The 22,104-nt window shown below is 41.9% G+C and overlaps 1 protein-coding gene across 8 annotated transcripts in view; it reads left to right on the top strand.

The window, feature by feature from the left end:
* Positions 1–22,104, top strand: part of LOC101331229 (phosphatase and actin regulator 1) — a 303,689-nt gene that overhangs the window by 204,706 nt on the left and 76,879 nt on the right. For 7 of the 8 annotated variants that reach the window (XM_073810338.1, XM_073810336.1, XM_073810339.1 and 4 more), the window contains 2 exons: positions 17,486–17,653; positions 19,752–19,955. In XM_073810338.1, the coding sequence (XP_073666439.1) occupies positions 17,486–17,653; positions 19,752–19,955 (372 nt within the window). The remainder of the gene's footprint in view (positions 1–17,485; positions 17,654–19,751; positions 19,956–22,104) is intronic. The other variant, XM_073810335.1, reaches the window with a different exon arrangement.

A 22,104-nucleotide genomic window follows, 5' to 3' on the forward strand; every position in this document is an offset into this window, starting at 1 on the left:
GCAGCGATAAGCAAATTTAAACCAATGATCTTCCTGTGTTTTGTCCTCTGCAGCGGTCCCCAGCCTTTTTGGCACCAGGGACCGGTTTCGTGGAAGACAATTTTTCCATGGACCTGGGGGAAGGGGGATGGTTTCGGGATGATTCAAGTGCATTACACTTATTGTGCGCTTTATTTGTATTATTATTATGTCAGCTGCATCTCAGATCATCAGGCGTTAGATCCCGGAGGTTGGGGACCCCTGCTATTAGTGTATCCCAAATGCCTTGAGCAATGCTTGGCATTTGTCAGCGCTTATTAATTTTTATTGAATCAGTGAGTGAGTGAGTGAATGAATGAATCTCACGTCATAAAATCCAGTGGTAGGGCAGCTCCAGAGTTGGTGAATTCATCAGCTCAGTAACGTGGTGAAGGGATGCCATTCTCAAGCTATCACCCCTCATGGTAACAAGATGGCTGCAGTAGTTCCAGCATTACATGCAGATACAACATCCAGATGGGAGAGAGAGGGCTATCCCCCTTCTTGGTACCTCTTTCTAAGAGCAAGAAAACCCTTCCCCAAAGGTTCTCCAGAATTACCCTCATTTCTCATTGACCAGAATTTTTAGAGATAACCCCTGGATATCTTTTTCCCTAATTTTGACAGATGTTTCCATAAACCAAAGTGTTGCAGGTACAGTCAGCTCCTGAGAGCTGCTACCTAGTGTAATTTGTCCTTGGAAGACCCACCACGGTATCACCCTTCCAGCTGCCTGTCCCTGGCCCCTGCCGATGAAATCAGGGCAGGGCAGGGTACCTCAGGCACGGTGAGCATCCCTGCCCACGTCTGATGCTTGATTCCACAGCCACTGACCTGCACTGGTGTTTGTCATGAGAAGGCAAGCCAAACTCTGGAAGGTAATAGCTAATAAAAGGAAAGCTAGTTGTACTTAAAAAATTTTTTCCTGATTTCATACGTTTGCCTAGGACTCAGATAAAGTCAAATAAGTCAGGGGGGCATTCAAGCCTTAACCCCACATAAATATCTGTAAAACAACTGAGCTCTCCTAGGAGCCCCAAGCCCAGGATTCTGGTCCCAGCTCCCTCATCTTCTGTCTGTAGAAGGTACAGGGCAGCCTCTTATCTCCCTGGACTCTGCTTTTTGTTTGAACGTAACCCCAGGATCTTACTGTGCTCCAACCAGCAAAGCCATGCTTTCCTTTGATCCTCTCTCACTACTCCCAGCCCCCAGCCTGCTTGATTGAAGACAGCCTGTTACCAAGCAGCTGGTCCTCCTAGATCTGGGTACACCCCTGGAGGCATACTCTTCAACTCCATTCTGCCCTTGCTCGTCTTCTCATGGGGTTGTTGGAGGATCAAGGGACATAATTCAATCTGGGCTTTTAGACCATTGCCTGCCCAGAGTACGTGCTCAATAAATGTCAGCAATGGTCTCCACCAGACATGTGACCTGGACTGCGCCTCTGCTCTTCTTAGATGCCTGTCTCCCCTTCCCGGTTCCCCTTCACCCAAGCCTAGACTCTCTCTGCTTCCACCCGCCAGAGCTGAGATTCTATCCTGAGGCTTCGGGACTTCTCCAAAGGCCACGCCCACCTCTGTAGCTGTGTGTTGCTACTCTCAGGGCCCCGACATGCACACGTGCCCTAGAGCACGTCTTTCCTCCCTGTGGTGCAGCCTTCCCACCACTGCAGCTTCTCTAAAGGAAATAGTATCCACTGAACTGACCATTCATTGTGATGTGGACCAGTTTAGCAACGTCATTTTAATCTCCCAGTTCCAGAAATGGGTTCACTTTTGCATATTCATAGGCCCATTATCGTGATGTTTCAGTCTGTCTTGAGCAGTGCTGTCCTGTAGACTTTTCAGCAATAACAGGAATGTTCCATCGTCTTTGCCAGGCAGCACAGCAGCCAGCAGCCACATGTGGTTGTTGAGCACTTCAGATGTGCCTAGTCTGACTGAGGAACTACATTTTAAATTTTAACTAAAACAGTAACTGTACGTGGCAAGTGGGTACGCTATTGGAGAGCTCAGCTAAAGAAACAGAGCTGCTTACATTTTGAAACGGCCAGCCCGTATCACTTTCCTTCTCCAACTCTAGCCATTAAAGTTTTCATAAAAACTCTTGGATTCCCTATTAACTCTGAAGGGCCCCTTGCACAACGAGGTATGATTCTGTGAGATTCACACTCTCATAAAATAGCATAGGAGAGAAACTGTGTCATTCCATCCATTTTATATTCAGTCTGTGCCCCAGTTGCATTTTTGACATCAAAATGCCCAGGAATAGCAAGATGGTAAATCCTCTTTCAGCTACAAACCTTGGAGACGAGTAATTAGTTGGAAATAGTGGTCAGAACCATCGTACTTCATCAGGATAGATGATGTAAGAACCGATGGGCTTGGCGTGAAGACTGGTGAGGAGGTATAACTGTACCCAGAAAGATGAAAGAAACACCTCTGGGAAACAGACACCACAGTTTGATGGGATGAGGTGTTTGTGATCGAGGAAGCAGCTGAGAATTCACATGAGCTGTGGTTTGCTGACCATGAGGTCCAGTAAAAGGCAGAAAATGCTGATAAATCCAGCAGGGTACAGCCACAAGGAAGTGCAACTGAAAGAAGCTACCCAAGGTCAATACCGCATCTGTGATAGGAAGTCACTGCAACTCACATACTTAAGGGTTTTAGGCAAAGACCTGTGAACAAGAAGGGAAATATTATTAACATCAAAATAGGATATTAAATCCAGAACAATAGCAACTATTAAAAAAAAGTAAGTTGGTTCCCCAAGCAAAAAAACATGTACCATTCCATTCTGTGTTTAAAATCATCCAATCAGAGTAGCACGCAATTGATTACATTCTGAGATTGAAATCCATCTTGCATAGATTTTCAAGGTATTAGGTTCAGAAGGGTTCTCTGAGTTGCCAAGGTGCCTGTGTGAAGACACAAAGGAACCTCATGGCTCTTGCAAAATTGTTCTTCCGTGTAAACTGGTCAGAATAATCCAGAGACTTCTGGCTGCCAACAGACATGAAAGATAAACTGGAAGATAACTTACGGATTCCGGAAATATAGGTTCAGCGATCCTACAGAATCCTGCAGTGTCTGCCCTAAATCCTAGGTGGCACAGAGATACTTTTAGACACACAGACACACACTTATAGTGACTTTTCCTCATTCAGAAAGAAAATACACCAGAAGAGACACAGACAGAGAGACACACACTGTAGTTTGTGCAAATAAGACTCTCAGTTTGTCTTTTTATTTTTATTTTATTTATTTTTTATTTTTTTGCTGTATGCGGGCCTCTCACTGTTGTGGCGTCTCCCGTTGTGGAGCACAGGCTCCAGACGTGCAGGCTCAGCGGCCATGGCTCACGGGCCTAGCCACTTCGCGGCATGTGGGATCTTCCCGCACCGGGGCACGAACCCGTGTCCCCTGCATCGGCAGGCGGACTCTCAACCACTGCACCACCAGGGAAGCCCAGTTTGTCTTTTTAAATGCTCAAGATTCAAATACATTAAGTAGTAAATATGCAGTGTTACTAGAAATGTATGGCTTTCGATGGATGTTTAAAATTCTACACAGTGATATCTGTAGCACCATTTAGTTTAATGACATCACCTCCCTGAACTCAGGCAAACTGAAGAAAATACTTCCAACAGCCAGGGAGCCATTTCCAACTTCTTAGGTTCAAAGCTTTTAATCTTTCAATGAAATCCTTAGATAAATTATTTCTTAGCTAACTGTTGCTCCGCACATCATTTCACTGACAATGAGAGCAGCTAGTGGCTTTGACTGCAGTGATTTAAAAGGTCATTGGGATTAACAGAAGCTTTTCAAAACTCTGTATATTGTTGCAAAAATGACACCTCTGTGGGTTACAAAACAATGGCTGTGCTCCCTTAATGGGTGAATTTTTTTGTACTGTAATGGAAAAAGTATATCAGTGTCAAAAAAAAAAAAAAAAAAAGACATTTGGGTGAAGTCTTTGCTTCATAGCTCACCACCACCAGAGTGACACTTCTTGGGAAAACACCTTCAGCTCTGTGGGGTAACCCTTCGGCCACTCAGTGGAGATGCCCTTTTTGGTCAAAGAGCACGTCTGGGGGCTTCCCTGGTGGTGCAGTGGTTGAGAGTCCACCTGCCGGTGCAAGGGACGCGGGTTTGTGCCCCGGTCCGGGAAGTTCCCACATGCCGCGGAGCGGCTAGGCCCGTGAGCCATGGCCGCTGAGCCTGCGCGTCCGGAGCCTGTGCTCCTCTCTCCACAACGGGAGAGGCCACAACGGTGAGAGGCCCGCGTACCACAAAAAAAAAAAAAAAAGAGTATGTCTGGGAAGCTACAACAGCAGCTCTTGTCTCAAAGGGAAAAAAACAATTAGCAAACACTTGCATTAGGGCTCTTGTTCCATGTCCTCACAAGATGGTGGTTTGCTTTAACATAGGTAGCTTCACTTTTTGATTTTGCTGTAATTATAGCCATTGGTGATCGCCAGTCAATTAAAACGTGTTTGAATTTTCACAGGCCCGCATGTGTGAATTCTACACATTGGAGTTAACAGCAGAGATGCAGCACAGCGAACACTTCCCAGTGTTTTCAGTCTAAAATTCTCACATGGCGCTTCACGTACATAGTCATTTTTCTTTATAATGGAAGCACCAGTGTAACCATGATTTCATTTCATTATTCTCCTCTACTGCAAGTTTGCTAACAGTCTTTCATGCAGAAGTTGCATCCTAGCAATGAGGTAACTGTGGAGAAGGGGTAGGAAGCCGGGCTCAGGGAAAATACCTCCTCAGGAAACCAGAGGAGTGAGGAAGGCTTTCTCCTCCAACAAAACTATTATGTTTTCATTTAACTTAACAAGGTAGCATGCCATTTTTTGTTTTATTTTTTTATGTATGTAAGCATCTCCACAGGAAAAAAGTTAATGATCATTAAGCTCTATTCATATCAAAGCCAAAATCACTTCAGAACTCTGCCAGCACGCATGCATATTTCATCTTGAGGGCACTGTAATCAACATGTCCATTTTGTTCTCCATTCCTGCTTTTGTACTTGACATTGTTTCAAGCACATTTGTAGGGTTCAGCATCACCCACAGGGTCATTTCACTCGCATTTCTTTCATTGCCAGCCAGGCTGTGCATTTCACAAGTGGCCCCTGGGACTTGATTTTTATTTATTTGTACAAATACTCTGCATACTGGGAATAGCCATTATTTTATTAGCTATGTTCATATTTCCCCATTATGCTGCCTTTTTTTTCTTATATTGGGTGTACAGCATTTTATTTTGTAAATTAAAAATGTAAACGTTTATGAGTAAGTTAAAACTATCCATCTGGCTTCCTTCTTATGCAAACTAAATCAATAAATATGTATGTGAGTATATATGCGTGCGTATGTATATACATGTATTTATTTAAACAATTTATCCTGGTTTTTTGTTTGTTTTTTTATACTGCAGGTTCTTATTAATCATCAACTTTATACACATCAGTGTATACATGTCAATCCCAATCGCCCAATTCGGCACACCACCATCCCCACCCCACCGTGGTTTTCCCCTCTTGGTGTCCATACGTTTGTGTCTCAACTGTGTCTGTGTCTCAACTTCTGCCCTGCAAACCGGTTCATCTGTACCATTTTCCTAGGTTCCACATACATGCGTTAATATGCGATATTTGTTTTTCTCTTTCTGACTTACTTCACTGTATGACAGTCTCTAGATCCATCTGCATCTCAACAAATGACTCAATTTCGTTCCTTTTTATGGCTGAGTAATATTCCATTGTATATATGTATCACAACTTCTTTATCCATTCGTCTGTTAATGGGCATTTAGGTTGCTTCTATGACCTGGCTATTGTAAATAGTGCTGCAATGAACACTGGGGTGCATGTGTCTTTTTTTTTTTTTTGCGGTACGCGGGCCTCTCACTCTTGTGGCCTCTCCCGTTGCGGAGCACAGGCTCCGGACGCGCAGGCTCAGCGGCCATGGCTTACGGGCCCAGCCACTCCACAGCATGTGGGATCCTCCCGGACCGGGGCACAAACCTGTGTCCCCTGCATCGGCAGGTGGACTCTCAATCACTGCGCCACCAGGGAAGCCCTCGTGTCTTTTTGAATTATGGTTTTCTCTGGGTTTATGCCCAGTAGTGGGATTGCTGGATCATATGGTAATTCTATTTTTAGTTTTTTAAGGAGCCTCCATACTGTTCTCCATAGTGGCTGTACCAATTTACATTTCCACCAACAGTGCAAGAGGGTTCCCTTTTCTCCACACCCTCTCTGGTATTTGTTGTTTGTAGATTTTCTGATGATGCCCATTCTAACTGGTGTGAGGTGATACCTCATTGTAGTTTTGATTTGCATTTCTCTAATAATTAGTGATGTTGAGCAGCTTCTCATGTGCCTCTTGGCCATCTGTATGTCTTCTTTGGAGAGATGTCTGTTTAGGTCTTCTGCCCATTTTTGGATTGGATTGTTTGTTTCTTTAATATTGAGCTGCATGAGCTGTTTATATATTTTGGAGATTAATCTTTTGTCCATTGATTCGTTTGCAAATATTTTCTCCCATTCTGAGGGTTGTCTTTTCATCTTGTTTATGGTTTCCTTTGCTGTGCAAAAGCTTTGAAGTTTCATTAGGTCTCATTTGTTTATTTTTGTATTTATTTCCATTACTCTAGCAGGTGGATCAAAAAAGATCTTGCTGTGATTTATGTCAAAGAGTGTTCTTTCTATGTTTTCCTCTAAGAGTTTTATAGTGTCCGGTCTTACATTTAGGTCTCGAATCCATTTTGGATTTATTTTTGTGTATGGTGTTAGGGAGTGTTCTAATTTCATTCTTTTACATGTAGCTGTCCAGTTTTCCCAGCACCATTTATTGAAGAGACTGTCTTTTCTGCATTGTATATCCTTGCCTCCTTTGTCACAGACTAGTTGACCATAGGTGCGTGGGTTTATCCCTGGGCTTTCTATCTTGTTCCATTGATCTATGTTTCTGTTTTTGTGCGAGTACCATATTTTCTTGATTACTGTAGCTTTGTTAGTATAGTCTGAAATCAGGGAGTCTGATTCCTCCAGCTCCATTTTTTTCCCTCAAGACTGCTTTGGCTATCCAGGGTCTTCTGTGTCTCCATACAAATTTTTTTTTTTTTTTTTTTTTTGCGGTACGCAGGCCTCTCACTGTTGCGGCCTCTCCCGTTGCGGAGCACAGGCTCTGGACGTGCAGGCTCAGTGGCCATGGCTCATGGGATCTTCCCGGACCGGGGCACGAACCCATGTCCCCTGCATCGGCAGGCAGACTCTCAACCACTGCGCCACCAGGGAAGCCCTCCATACAAATTTTAAGATGATTTGTTCTATTTCCATAAAAAATGCCATTGGTAATTTGATAAGGATTGCATTGTATCTGTAGATTGCTTTGGGTAGTATAGTCATTTTCACAACATTGAGTCCTCCGATCCAGGAACATGGTATATCTCTACATCTTTTTGTATCATCTTTAATTTCTTTCTTTAATAGTTTTCTGCATACAGGTCTTTTGTTTCCCTAGGTAGGTTTATTCCTAGGTATCTTATTCTTACTGTTGCAATGGGAAATGGAAGTGTTTCCATAATTTCTCTTCCAGAGTTTTCATCATTAGTGTATAGGAATGCAAGAGATTTCTGTGCATTAATTTTGTATCCTGCAACTTTACCAAATTCATTGATTAACTCTAGTAGTTTTCTGGTGCATTTTTAGGATTCTCTATGTATAGTATCATGTCATCCGCAAACAGTGACAGTTTTACTTCTTCTTTTCCAATTTGTATTCCTTTTATTTCTTTTTCTTGTCTGATTGCCGTGGCTAGGACTTCCAAAACTTTGTTGAATAGTAGTGGCGAGAGTGGACATCCTTGTCTTGTTCCTGATCTTAGAGGAAGTGCTTTCAGTTTTTCACCATTGACAATGATGTTGGCTGTGGGTTTGTCATATATGGCCTTTATTATGTTGAGGTAGGTTCCCTCTGTGCCCACTTTTGGAGAGTTTTTTTATCATAAATGGGTGTTGAATTTTGTCAAAAGCTTTTTCTGCATCTAGTGAGATGATCATATGGTTTTCCTTCTTCAATTTGTTAATATGGTGTATCACATTAATTGATTTGCGTATATTGAAGAATCCTTGCATCCCTGGGATAAATCCCACTTGATTATGGTGTATGATCCTTTTAATGTGTTGTTGGATTCTGTTTGCTAGTATTTTGTTGAGGATTTTTGCATCTATATTCATCAGTGATATTGGTCTGTAATTTTCTTTTTTTGTAGTATCATTGTTTGGTTTTGGTGTCAGGGTGATGGTGGCCTCATAGAATGAGTTTGGGAGTGTTCCTTCCTCTGCAATATTTTGGAAGAGTTTGAGAAGGATGGGTTTTAGCTCTTGTCTAAATGTTTGATAGAATTCACCAGTGAAGCCATCTGGTCCTGGACTTTTCTTTGTTGGAAGATTTTAAATCACAGTTTCAATTTCATTACTTGTGATTGGTCTTTTCATATTTTCTGTTTCTTCCTGGTTCAGTCTTGGAAGCTTATACCTTTCTAAGAATTTGTCCATTTCTTCCAGGTTGTCCATTTTATTGGCATAGAGTTGCTTAGGATGCTGTGTATTTCTGCAGTGTCTGTTGTAACTTCTCTTTCATTTCTAATTTTATTGATTTGAGTCCTCTCCCTCTTTTTCTTGATGAGTCTGGCTAGTGGTTTATCAATTTTGTTTATCTTCTCATAGAACCAGCTTTTAGTTTTATTGATCTTTGCTGTTGTTTTCTTTCTCATTTATTTCTGCTCTGATCTTTATGATTTCTTTCCTTCTGCTAACTTTGTGTTTTGTTTGTTCTTCTTTCTCTAGTTCCTTTAGGCATAAGGTTAGATTGTTTACTTGAGATTTTTCTTATTTCTTGAGGTAGGCTTGTATAGCTATAAACTTGCCTCTTAGAACTGCTTTTGCTGCATCCCATAGGTTTTGGATTGTCGTGTTTTCATTGTCATTTGTCTCTAGGTATTTTTTGATTTCCTCTTTGATTTCTTCAGTGATCTCTTGGTTATTTCGTAACGTATTGTTTAGCCTCCATGTGTTTGTGTTTTTTACGGTTTTTTTCCCTGTAATTCATTTCTACTCTCATAGCGTTGTGGTCATAAAAGGTGCTTGATATGATTTCAGATATTTTAATTTACTGAGGCTTGATTTGTGACCCCAGATATGATCTATCCTGGAGAATATTCCATGCGCACTTGAGAAGAAAGTGTAATCTGCTGTTTTTGGATGGAATGTCCTATAAATATCAGTTAACTCTATCTGGTCTATTGTGTCATTTAAAGTTTCTGTTTCCTTATTTATTTTCATTTTGGATGATCTGTCCATTGGTGTAAGTGAGGTGTTAAAAGTCCACCACTATTATTGTGTTACTGTTGATTTCCTCTTTTAAAGCTGTTAGCAGTTGCCTTATGTATTGAGGTGCTCCTGTGTTGGGTGAATATATATTTATAATTGTTATGTATTCTTCTTGGATTGATCCCTTGATCATTATGTACTGTCCTTCCTTGTCTCTTGTAACATTCTTACTTTAAAGTCTATTTTATCTGATATGATTATAGCTACTCCAGCTTTCTTTTGATTTCCATTTGCATGGAATATCTTTTTCCATCCCCTCACTTTCAGTCTGTATGTGTCCCTAGGTCTGAAGTGGGTCTCTTGTAGACAGCATATATATGGGTCTTGTTTTTATATCCATTCAGCAAGCCTGTGTCTTTTGGTTGGAGCATTTAATCGATTCACATTTAAGGTAATTATCGATATGTATGTTCCTATTACCATTTTGTTAATTGTTTTGGGTTTGTTTTTGTGGGTCCTTTTCTTCTCTTGTGTTTCCCACTTAGAGAAGTTCCTTTAGCATTTGTTGTAGAGCTGGTTTGGTGGTGCTGAATTCTCTTAGCTTTTGTTTCTCTGTAAAGCTTTTGATTTCTCCATCAAATCTGAATGAGATCCTTGCTGGCTAGAGTAATCTTGGTTGTAGGTTCTTCCCTTTCATCACTTTAAGTATATCATGCCACTCCCTTCTGGGTTGTAGAGTTTCTGCTGAGAAATCAGCTGTTAACCTTATGGGAGTTCCCTTGTATGTTATTTTTCATTTATCCCTTGCTGCTTTCAATAATTTCTCTTTGTCTTTAATTTTTGCTAATTTGATTATTATGTGTCTCGGCATGTTTCTCCTTGGGTTTATCCTGTATGCGACTCTCTGCCCTTCCTCGACTTGGGTGGCTATTTCCTTTCCCATGTTCGGGATGTTTTCGACTATAATCTCTTAAAATATTTTCTCTGGTCCTTTCTCTCTCTCTTCTCCTTCTGGGACCCCTATAATGCGAATGTTGTTGCGTTTAATGTTGTCCTAGAGGTCTCTTAGGCTGTCTTCATTTCTTTTCATTCTTTTTTTTTCATTCTGTTCCGCAGCAGTGAATTCCACCATTCTGTTTTCCAAGTCACTTATCCGTTCTTCTACCTCAGTTAATCTGTTATTGATTCCTTCTAGTGTATTTTTCATTTCATTTATTGTATTGTTCATCTCTGTTTGTTTGTTCTTTAATTCTTCTAGTTTTTTGTTAAACATTTCTTGCATCTTCTCGATCTTTGCCTCCATTGTTTTTCCGAGGTCCTGGATCATCTTCACTATCATTATTCTGAATTCTTTTTCTGGAAGGTTGCCTATCTCCACTCCATTTAGTTGTTTTTCTGGTGTTTTATCTTGTTCCTTCATCTGGTACATAGCCCTCTGCCTTTTCATCTTGTCTATCTTTCTGTGAATATGGTTTTTGTTCCACAGGCTGCAGGATTGTAGTTCTTCTTGCTCCTGCTCTCTGCCATCTGCTATCCTAGTTTTAAAGTTTTAGTTTTTTGATCTGTGTGAAATTTATTGCAATAATCGTTCAATATACAGCTGTAAAGCAATTCTTTATACTCATATTCAACTATTGTTTATCAAGTAAGCAATTCTTATCCAACTAGAAATACACTTCTAAGCATAGGATTTTATATAAACCATAGTGCATATCCTAAAAAATCAAATTCGGTGGTGAGCTTATTACTGAGTCCAAGCTTGTACCGCTCGCTGTACAACAGGCCAATAAATTGAGAGACAAGTTGTTAGGGCAAGGAATAGCAACTTTATTTAGGAAGCCAGCAGACTGAGAAGATGGTGGACTCGTGTCCCAAAGAACATCTTCCCCAAGTTGGAATTCAGGCTTCTTTCCTACTCAAAGGGGGGAGGGTGTGTAGTTGGTTGGTGCAAACTCCTTGGTGCCAGAATCCTTTGTTCTTGCAACTGTCCACATAGGTCCACATCCTATTACAATGTTCCTGTAAACCTCCAAGACAAATGTTGTTCTCTGTTCTGAAACTTTTTAACTCTTTATGATTGGAAGAATGTTACACCTTTAATGGTCAGAGTCTTGAGAATGGGCTCTCCTGTGTATCTCCTTACACCTTTAAAGGTCAGGGTCTTGAGAATGGGCTCTCTTGTATATTTCAGGTGCTAGGCGACATTCTTAACTTGTAGCAAAAGCAATGGAATACAAAGGTTAAAAGAAACAAATCCAGTATGGAGTCAGATTTGTTCTTCCCTATTACAGGCTTAAGTTTATATTAAAGTATTTTTGGTTTTCAGAATTAAAATTGAGACTCTTTTGTCTTAAGCTTCAAAGGGCCATGATCCCTGAGCTCTCTCAGAACAAAATGTCTAACTTTCATGCAATTTTTACAGAGTAGAAACTGTTATCATGGAGGTATCCAGGAGAACCCGAAAGGATTCCTGTTGCCCATTCTCCATGGCAACATTCATCTACTTATTAGAAAAAAAACACAACTTGTTAACCTTAAGCTTTGAGAAATTAAATTGATCAGTAGTTGATGTCAGTCGCCCTAAAACCGAGAGTATTCCTAAAGCAAAACAATAACAATAACAAAACAAAACTCTTTTGGAATATAGTCACAAAGGTGACATCCAGTGATAGGTGGATGTAATTCCTCAATAAACTGAATTAGAGCAAAAACAATATTTTGAAATATATCTTTTGAGCCAATCCTCTGGAACACAACTTTTATATAGACTGTATTTTTAGAACATTAAGAGAACTTTATGCAAGACAAGATCCTCTACGTGATCTCCATCTATTCTGAGCACACACATCTTCTACCTTCCTTCACCTCTTATTTTTCTTCATCCGTTTCTCAGGGCTTAACTTCTCACTCTTGCTTCCTTATCTCAACTCTCACACCAGCTAACTTGCACAAATTCCTCCCTGTCTGCCTTTCTGCATCATGTCTTGGCCCACTCTTTCCCCAAGGCATGTCTGTTTTCTCCTTAGCATTTGGCACAATGCCTGGCTTGTGGGAGGAGAGGCAGGACGGGGTGTGGCTCACCTCCAGGGTTTGGAGCCAGCAGACCTGGCAGTAGTTTCTCCATGTATATCCTAAGGAGCTAATAGCAAATCTATTTCTGACGGTTGGCGGTTTCTGGTATGTGATCCCTGTTGTTAATGATCAGATCTCAACAGGTGTTCGTCAGTTGAATGAATTCATTCACTCTCACCTTTCCCTTCACTCTTCTTGATTTGGTGTCAGCCTGATTGTACCAGAGTCTTCATTTCTTGTGCCCCACAAGAAAGAGAAGACAATGGCCGTGGCCAGTTCTCTGTCGTAATCCATTGCCTTCTACCGCTCATCATTTAAGTCATGACATTGACCCGCGCTCACTTCTGCATTCTTTTCTCTACCAATTCTGTGACCTGATTTTGCCTTTTAGGTATGTCTGCATCTGCCTTACATTTCACTTTTCTTCTCCACCCTATTGCTCTCTCCAGTCCCATTGTCCTTCGTGACAAGTTCATAATCCATGGTTAGACAATACAACCTCCTGCTTTCTCTTTGAGATTTAAACCAACCATCTTTTTTTTTTTTTTTTTTGTGGTACACGGGCCTCTCACTGTTGTGGCCTCTCCCGTTGCGGAGCACAGGCTCCAGACGCGCAGGCTCAGCGGCCATGGCTCACGGGCCCAGCCGCTCCGCGGCACGTGGGATCTTCCCAGACCGGGGCATGAACCCGTGTCCCCTGCATCGGCAGGCGGACTCTCAACCACTGCGCCACCAGGGAAGCCCTAAACCAACCATCTTTGTTCCATGTTAGCCACGTGAACAACATTCCCTGCCCTAAACCTCATCGTGAAAAGGCACTGTTGCTATTCCAGGTTCTCCTGCCTGTCCGATCCTTACCTCCAGTCCAGTGGTTCTCTGAGTGTGGAACCCTAAGCAGCAAAAGCAACTTTGGCATCACGCAAGAAGTTATTAGACATGCACACTCTCAGTCCCATCCTGAAACCTACTGGGTCAGAAACTCGGGATGAGGCCCAGTCATCTGTGTTTACTGCCCTCCTGGAAATTGTGATGCCCACTAAAGTTTGAGAACCATTACCTTAACCCGTCTAGTCTCCTGCCTTCTCCCTTCCTCCTATTCACACTTCATTCATTCTAGCAGGAAACGTTTTATGCTTGGAGGTAATTGCACCATTTTGGAAACCATTATTCCAGATAATTTTAGAAGACCATGTAAAACATCAAAATAATTTCCAATACTCAGTGAGCTCTTTCTCGTTCATCACAGCAAGAGGTGGTGATGCTCTAGGTAGATGAAAGTACAAATAGTCCGTAAGACTCATTTTATTCAGGAGGGTTAAATTCTTCCTGGGGGGAAAACACAGTTTTTCTCATGATGCTGGTAAACAGAGCTGGCAATAGTAAAAAGACACGGAGAGCCTAAACAGTCTTAGAGATGCAAACTATTTTATATAGAATGGGTAAGCAACAAGGTCCTACTGTGTAGCACAGGGAGCTATATTCAGTATCCTGTGATAAACCATAATGGAGAAGAGTATGTAAAAGGATGTGTATATATATGTAAAAGTGAATCACTTTGCTGTACAGTAGAAATTAACACAGCATTGTCAATCAACTATATGCCAATTAAATAAATAGTCTTCAGATTAATCAAACTTGGAATTACCAAGCATTAGGAATTCCCAGCTAATTCCTTAGCTTGGTGATGAGTATAAGGAGTCCATTACATTAATGCTTCTACTTTTGTGGACATTTGAAAATGTCGTAAGAATTTTAAAATAACAGTTGCTTCACAGTAGCAGCGTCATTTTGTCTCCGTGTTATATGAATCCAGTTCAGATTTCAGTTTTGTCACTTCCCATCTTAGTTAGTCATAAATGATATTAATAATAAATTTGTACCTATTGCATGGTTTTAATTTATTTCTGCTAGATATGCATATACATATATTTATGTAAGTAGGTAGGTCAATAGGTAAAACATGGTTATCAATGTAAATGTTGAGGAGATGACCAAAAGCTAAGAAATTTGTGTGGTCTGTATATTGCTGCTGTGTAAATCGACCAACCCTGTAGGAAAACAATTTCACAAGATCTAGGTATGTGTCACTAGACATTAAAATAGTAATACACATAAATTTCATTTACTGGAATCTCTCCTAAAGGGGGAGAATTCTAATTGCAGAAAAGATTTTATACAGGAAGGTAGTCAGCAGAGATTTCTGTTTTCATAATAGTATAAAACACTGGAAATCCCTTTGTGACCAACCACAGAGAGATAACTAAATAAACATGTATATTCATTCAGTATAATTTATTAAATGATAACTATACAAATTATAATGCTTATAAAAGTTTTAAAGAACAAAACACAAAATAAAATTTGTTACAACTATGGAAAATATTGAAAAACAAATTTTCTGTTAGGGTAGAGATATGATCAGTGTCTTATTTCTTCTTTTTTTCTCCTGTTTTCATTTTTTTAATGAAAATGTGTATTTAGAAATTATGACAGTGGAATTAGCAAGATTGTTTCCTCTCCGAAGTGGTTTGAGCCTTTGTGATTTAGTAAAGGCACTTTTAATCCATAGGGAGCTAAATTTTTTAAGAGTTAATCAGTCCCAAGAGGAGTGAGTAATATTCCTTCTGTTACCACCAAAACTTCTAGCACTAAGCTAACTGCCTTGATGAAACAGAGGTTCATAGAATCTAACGTAATGCAACTTCTGTTGTATCTTTTTTTCCCTGATATTGCATCTATGGTACTTTTAACAGTTAAAATGTATAGCAATCATTCCATCACATCTTTGCCCCAAAGAAGCAGAACATGGCAACAGCCCTGAAACCCCTTCCTCCTCTGGTGGTCTTATCCAAGACTACACTTGGAACATCAAAAATCAAAGTGGCTTCCCAGAGATGTATTAAACCTAATGGCAGCTACATCATTATTCCACCAACTGGGAATTTGAAGTAGAGCTACTTCCCACGGTGTTAGTTTGAACAAGCTAAACCAAAGCATGTTAAGAGGACCAGGGACCATCCATTATGGGACGCTGATGCACTAACGCTCACACCCACAGCCCTTCCCATCCTGCGTATGCTCAGTTCAGCTGTGTACTTTCCATAGCATTGGCCTGAGAGTCTGCACTGCTCTTCTCTTATTAAGAAGTCGTCATATTGTTAATCACAATTATCGTGACTGCTATTACCATTTGAGACACATAAAAAGGCCAAGTGAAAAGAAGGGAAAAAAACCCACAATCTTCAAGAATCAGTGCTTTATATTGTCTGCTTCAGATGATTTTTTGGTGTCCATTATATATATATTTTTTCTATGTTTATAAAAAATTCAGATCAAATATCATATGTCCTTGAACCATATGCTATCTAAAGCCTGTTGTTTTGTAAATTGCTCTGTTGAACATACATTTCATCAGGCCAATTCTAATTGGGGGCAAAGGGGGTGGGCAGAGGAATCTTTTGCGGCCATATTATCACTGTGTATAAAATTAAAGCCTTGGGAGGAACATAGCGAAAGGAAAGGATTATTTATCCAAGATTAACCTTGGAGTCATTTTACTGTTTTATTTCTACAAGTAAATGATCCATCTTCCCATTTTAAGGCAGGTAATTGCTTTGCTGGCTTCTGTGTTTCTACCGAAACATAACTTAGAGTCTTTCGTCTGGATATTTATTCATCTGACTGGAATAGCTTTCAGTCCTCTTTAAAAATTAATTTGACTTTAATGTCTAGTTATCTAGGACTCCCCGGGGCTAGGATGAAATCACACTGGGGGAATTTTGATTTGACAAACAGCCATTGTGCGGGAGCCTTTGATCCTCCACCATGGTGTTAACTAGCTGCCCCTCGTCTTGCTGAGCTTTGAGCAAGGTCAAAGTCTGCACCCCGCCTGGCAGGATCACTGGTGGGCACTGGGAGAATCCTGGCACCTCCCAGAGTCTTTGAGCTGCTGCAGCCCTTCAGCTGGAGCTTAGAGCACTCCTAAACATTTAGAGAAATTGGATGTGCGTGGAGATAAAGAGAAGACAGGGTGAGTTTTTCCTGGGGCCTTGGTGTAGCGTGTCCTGGTGCTTGTTGAGTGCTTGAAGCCCTTTGCTCTTCGAAGCAGGAATTCCTGACCTGGTTTTCCAATCTCTGAGTCCTGCTCAGGTTTTCCAGGTTTTCAAAAAATTATGAAGAAAAATTTATTTTCATTTCCATTTAAAAAACACATAGAAAATATAGTAGATAATGATTTTTACAAATTTTTAAAAATTGGAGTAGAGTTGATTTACGATATCATGTTAGTTTCAGGTGTGTACAGCACGGTGATTCAATTATACATATATATGTGTGTGTGTGTGTGTGTGTGTGTATATACACACACACACATTCTTATATACGTGTGTACACATATATACACGCACACATATATATTCTTTTTCAGATTCTTTTCCCTTATAGGTTATTACAGAATATTGAGACTAGTTCCCTGTGCTATACAGTAGGTCCTTGTTGTCTATCTACTTTATATATGGTAGTGTGTATATGTAAATCCTAATTTATCCCTCCCCACCCCCTTTCCCCTTTGGTAACCATGAGTTTATGTTCTGTGTCTGTGAGTCTCTGTAAATAAGTTCATTCATATCTTTTTTTCTAGATTTCACATATAAGCAGTATCATATTTGTCTTTCTCTGTTTGGCTTACTTCACTTAGTATGATAATCTCTAGGTCCATCCATGTTGCTGCAAATGGCATTATTTCATTCTTTTTTATGCTTGAGTAATATTGCATTGTATGTATGTACCATATCTTCTTTATCCATTCATCTGTCGATAATTAGAAGAATGGAGAGAAAACAGGCATATGGCTGAAGATCACTGGAAATTGTCGCCCTGGTGGTTAGATGCCTTAAAGGCAAAAGAACAAGTGTAGACTTTCCATACTGGCCTTGATACAGATTGTTCAGAAGCATCTAGACTCATGTAGCAGGATGTGAGTGTCACCCTTGCCTGGAAGGCAGGCGTGGTCTAACTCTGCGCTCTCCTCGCTCTGACAGACGGGGAGCTCTCCATATCGAATGAAGATGACTCCCTGGAAAACGGGCAGTCCCTGAGCTCCAGCCAGCTGTCTCTGCCCGCCCTGTCCGAGATGGAGCCAATCCCGATGCCCAGGGATCCCTGCTCATACGAGGTGCTCCAGCCTTCCGACATCATGGATGGGACAGGTAATGCCCCTGGTAGACATGGAACTGGTCCCCGGCATGCGGTGTTAGGGGGCTTCAGCCTGGCTGGACTTTGGCTTCTGTCTTGAACCACCCTGGACGTAAGGATCTCCTGGAAATGGGGATGAAAGTGACCAGTTAGTACGTGCTGAGTGTAAAAATATGGAGGATGTGTCCATTTATTTTTCTACAGTCTTTAAAAACACTTTTATAATCTTAATCTCTTTAAAGAAGATATGTCTTGTTTTGTAATACTGATGATTTAAAATGTCTGTTTTCTAACCCTCGTTTCTGTTAAGGTAAAGCTAGAGAGTCCTGTGCTTCTGGAGGGCACCCGTCTAAGTCCACCTGGTCACAAGGCCCTGGTATTCCTTTGAATCCTAATCCCAATATACCAGTTAATAGTTATATCGATTTAGTAAATTGTGCCAATTTACTGTATCAAATCAATTAATGTGTTAATCGTCTACAATTTACCGGTATCCTGCTGACAGATCATTTTGATGCCGTCTGTCACTCCCTCTTTGGTCCGAAGCCCTCTGAGTGGCCCATCCTCACTCCCTCGCAAGGTTTGCAGAGTGGTCCTCATTAGCCAGAAGACGGTACCCTCCCAACAGCCAGTAAGGAGAGGTCCTTGCTGTCAGGAGACAAGCCTGGGGGATGGGGCCTCTGGGAATATCTGGAGTCTGGGGAGGAGGCCACGGCCTCCCCCACACCGTGTGCAAAGTCTGCGTCACGGAACTCAGACGGGAGGCGAGCAGGATGGCGTTTCAGCGTCAGCGCCATGCTTCACTTTGGGACCCAGCGAGTCGCTGCTCCATCGGTGTGTCCAGCACTGATGATAACAGTGTCCCCTGAGACAGGGGAGAACCTGGTTCCCCTGAGGATTGTGTACAGGGCTTTGACTGCCGGAAACACTGCTACCCAGAGTGGGGAGAGGGAGGAGGGCCAGGGAGGCTTTCTTCCTGTAGCAGTGATGGGGGTTGGGGGGGAGAGAGATGCATCTGAGTTGCATTTCCCTCCTCCTCCCCAAGCTGGGGTGATCGTTCCAGCTAAAGCAGTATATTGAGACTTCTTCCCAGCCTTCCTTGTGACATTGGGATCGGATGGATGTGATGGCTGTAGTGAGATCTGTCATCCCAGGGAAGTCGTAGAGTCTCATTCTGTCATTGGCTGGGTTGCCAGCACGGTAGGAGAGCCTGTGCTACCACCCGTGACAGCTCTTAACTGGAGCCGGTCCTGGTCCCCCAGCCCTCCGCCCGCCCCACCATGGGGAGGGGAAGAAGCAGGCCCGGGGCAGAGCAATGAGAAGTGGGCAGAATCAAAACCAGAAAACCATGCTTCTGGCGAGTGCAGGAGAAAGGAAGGTGGAAAATGAAAAGGGTGTTGAGTTGGAGCATCCTTCACCTTACCCAGGTGTATCGGAGCTGGCAGGAGCCCTTAAAACTGCAGAGCACCCCCTGGATGCTGCTGCCCAGCTCGGATGGCCCCAAACCTGGAGGAGCAGCCGCTGCCCCAGGCATGTGGGGATCACCTGCCCAGTGTCAGCCTCTAGGCTGTCCTCAGACCCGGGGAGCAGGGACACAAGGAGACCCAGCAGGCAAAAACAAGACCCCGGAATGCATTCTCTCTTCCTTCCCAGCAAAGGGCAAACAGGCGCAAAGGAAGATGCCGGCGTTCGGTGCTGGTGTGGTTCAGAGGGGGCTCCTGGTCCTTGATCCGCTACACCTGCCGTCTGTCAGTTGTTGCTATGGTCCCATGAGTCACATTTTGGAGCACCCGTAGAATTTGCATTATAAACACCAAGGTTGAAGGGATGAAGCCTTGGATGGTTTGAGGAAGTGTCCTCTTCCTTCTTCTCCCTCTTCATCCTTCCAGCTCTCTCTGTTTTCTGTCTCTCCCTCCCCGCTACTTCCCCCACCCTCACCATGGCTTTATTGGATTTCTGGCGTCCTCCCTTGAACACCCCAGTTTGACAGCCTGGGGCAGTCGGTGCTCTGCTGTGTCGCTAACCCTGTCCTGTGTGCCCTCCGGCTTCTGCCGGCCGCACCTGCACTGCGTTTGTGTAATGTCGCTGTGTGTCATGTGGTTGTCCCCTCAGTGTCTGAAGAGAGTCCCTCTGCCAGTGAGTCTGGAGTCCTGCCCCAAGATCCTTCAGCCAAATCCGTCCTGCTCCTGCCCCCCAAAAAACCTGCTGCTTTCCCTGGAGACCATGCGGAGACCCCAGTGAAGCAGCTCTCTCTCCTCAAGCAGCCCCCTGCCCTGCCTCCCAAACCCACTGCCAGGATTGCCAACCACTTAACAGGTGAGTCAAGATGTCTTCTGGGGACCCGCAGCCGTGCCTTCCCTTCAAGGGATCCTTTCTTGTGCTTTTTTTTCTTTGTCTCTGGGGCCCGATGCACCTCTTTGGTCAGGTCACTCTGTGGGACATTTGAGGGTTTCTGTGTGTGTCTTGGTACATGCCGTCGTGACCTGGGTTTGTGTGTTCGCGTCCAGAAGCATGCGATGTGCACCTGCCAGTCGTAGGCTAAGAGGCTGCAGTCGTGTGCATTTGTAAACATGTCCATTGGCGTTTATGTGGCTAAAGATTACCTGCCCATGTAGGTGAATTAGATTGACCATCAAAATCTTTGCAGAGATCAAGAGTAGCGCCTGCTCCCTTCATAATGAGTTTGCCAAACTTTAAATTTTTTGTCTTTAAATAATTCGTCTGAAGCCCAGTGTATTTCTTCTATTAAAATTTATGTCTGTGCTGTTCTCTTTGGGGTGGGGGAGAGAAAGGCAAAGACAGTAATTTGCAGAGTATTGTGGGAAATACTTTTAGAGAAGAGCAAGCTGAGGAATGTTGTCCTAAAATAACTTTTTAAAAATTGAAATACAGTTGATTTACAATATTGTGTTAGTTTCAGATGTACAGCAAAGTGACTCAGTTATATATATCTTTCAGATTATAATCGGGATTAACAGATACAAATGACTATATGCAAAATAGATACATGACAAAGATTTACTGTATAGTACAGGGGACTATATTCAGTATCTTGTAATAACCTGAAATGATTTTATATTTTCATTGTGCAAGTGTTATTTAATAAATGCACCCACAGTTATTAAATTGAGCATTTAGTGAAATTGCACTTCACCGCACATTAGCGCACGAATCGGTCATGACTTTGTGATTTAAGGTTGTGGTGTAATCAGAGATTCAAGATTTCAGAGGGGTGTTTCTCCAACCTTGATAATAATCCCACCTGATACTGATCGACTTACAATATGTTTGCTATTTTTATGAATAGTCTCTAATTGATCTCTATATACTTTTGTAAGATGGGATGGGGATGAAAGAATATTCCCCTGTTTTATCATTAAAAACCTGAGGTTCAAGAAAATAAGTGACTTTTCCAGGGCTGGCAGGAATTCTGCAGTAGAGCCGCCGTTAGACCCTGTGTTTCCCTACTCCTAGTTCAATGAATGTTGTTTCCACGGTGGCAGGATGTCTCTCACATGGCACTGAGTTTTATTAGGTTACAATTTAAATTTAAGTTTGTGTCAAGCTCCTCTATCAATGTACACATCCATCCAAGTCAGGGTTTGTGGTTCAAAAGAGCAAATTTCCTTCAACACATTAGTAACACTTTAGTGCCCCCAAATTTAAATGCATAGAAAACCACGAAGGAAAAAAAGCCCTTGTAAGCCCCCCTCTAAGGCATAACCACCGTCCATCTATCATTTATCTCATAAAAATCAAATACTACTGTGCATTTTCTTTTATCACCTGCTTTTTGCTCTCAGTGATGACTTATGAACTGGTTCTCATGTTAGTAAATATCCCACAACGTGATTTTGTTAGCTACGTGGCGGGGATCCCGATTGACATGATGGACCCCTTAAGAGGTTTCCATCTTCCTTGTTGTAAAAAACGCAACATCTCAACAGTGTGCATGTATTTTTATAAGCATCTCTGAGTTTTTCCTCACTTATTCCTGGTACGAGAATTGCTAATTCTAATTCTAGAAATAAATGATGTACGTTTTAAGGGCTGTGTACCTCTTAAGACTTAGATGCCAGATTTCCCTTGAGAAAGATTAAATGTTGAAAAACAAACTCCTGCATATAGTACCTATTTATTCAGCACATCTAACTCTAGGCAGAATACTGTGCTAGGTATCAAAGTGGGTACAAATACATGAGGGTTCAATGTATAAGTATATGATGTATATATACGGATATGAATATATATTTTAAATATCCAAAAATAGAGCGGCCAGAATAACTACCGTTGGGTATAATACTTGCGGTTCAGCACGATCTGATAGAAGGGTTCTAGGAGAGCCTGAAACTTGAGCTCACCCTTAAAGCATGAAGGACTTTTATAGAGAATGAGGAAAGCACATTCCAGAAAAGAAGACCTGCACAAAGGCTCAGAGGTGGCCATGCTTCGGGCCGGTGACAAG

Source organism: Tursiops truncatus, chromosome 10 (genome assembly GCF_011762595.2).
Source record: "Tursiops truncatus isolate mTurTru1 chromosome 10, mTurTru1.mat.Y, whole genome shotgun sequence".
Taxonomy (NCBI): domain Eukaryota; kingdom Metazoa; phylum Chordata; class Mammalia; order Artiodactyla; family Delphinidae; genus Tursiops; species Tursiops truncatus.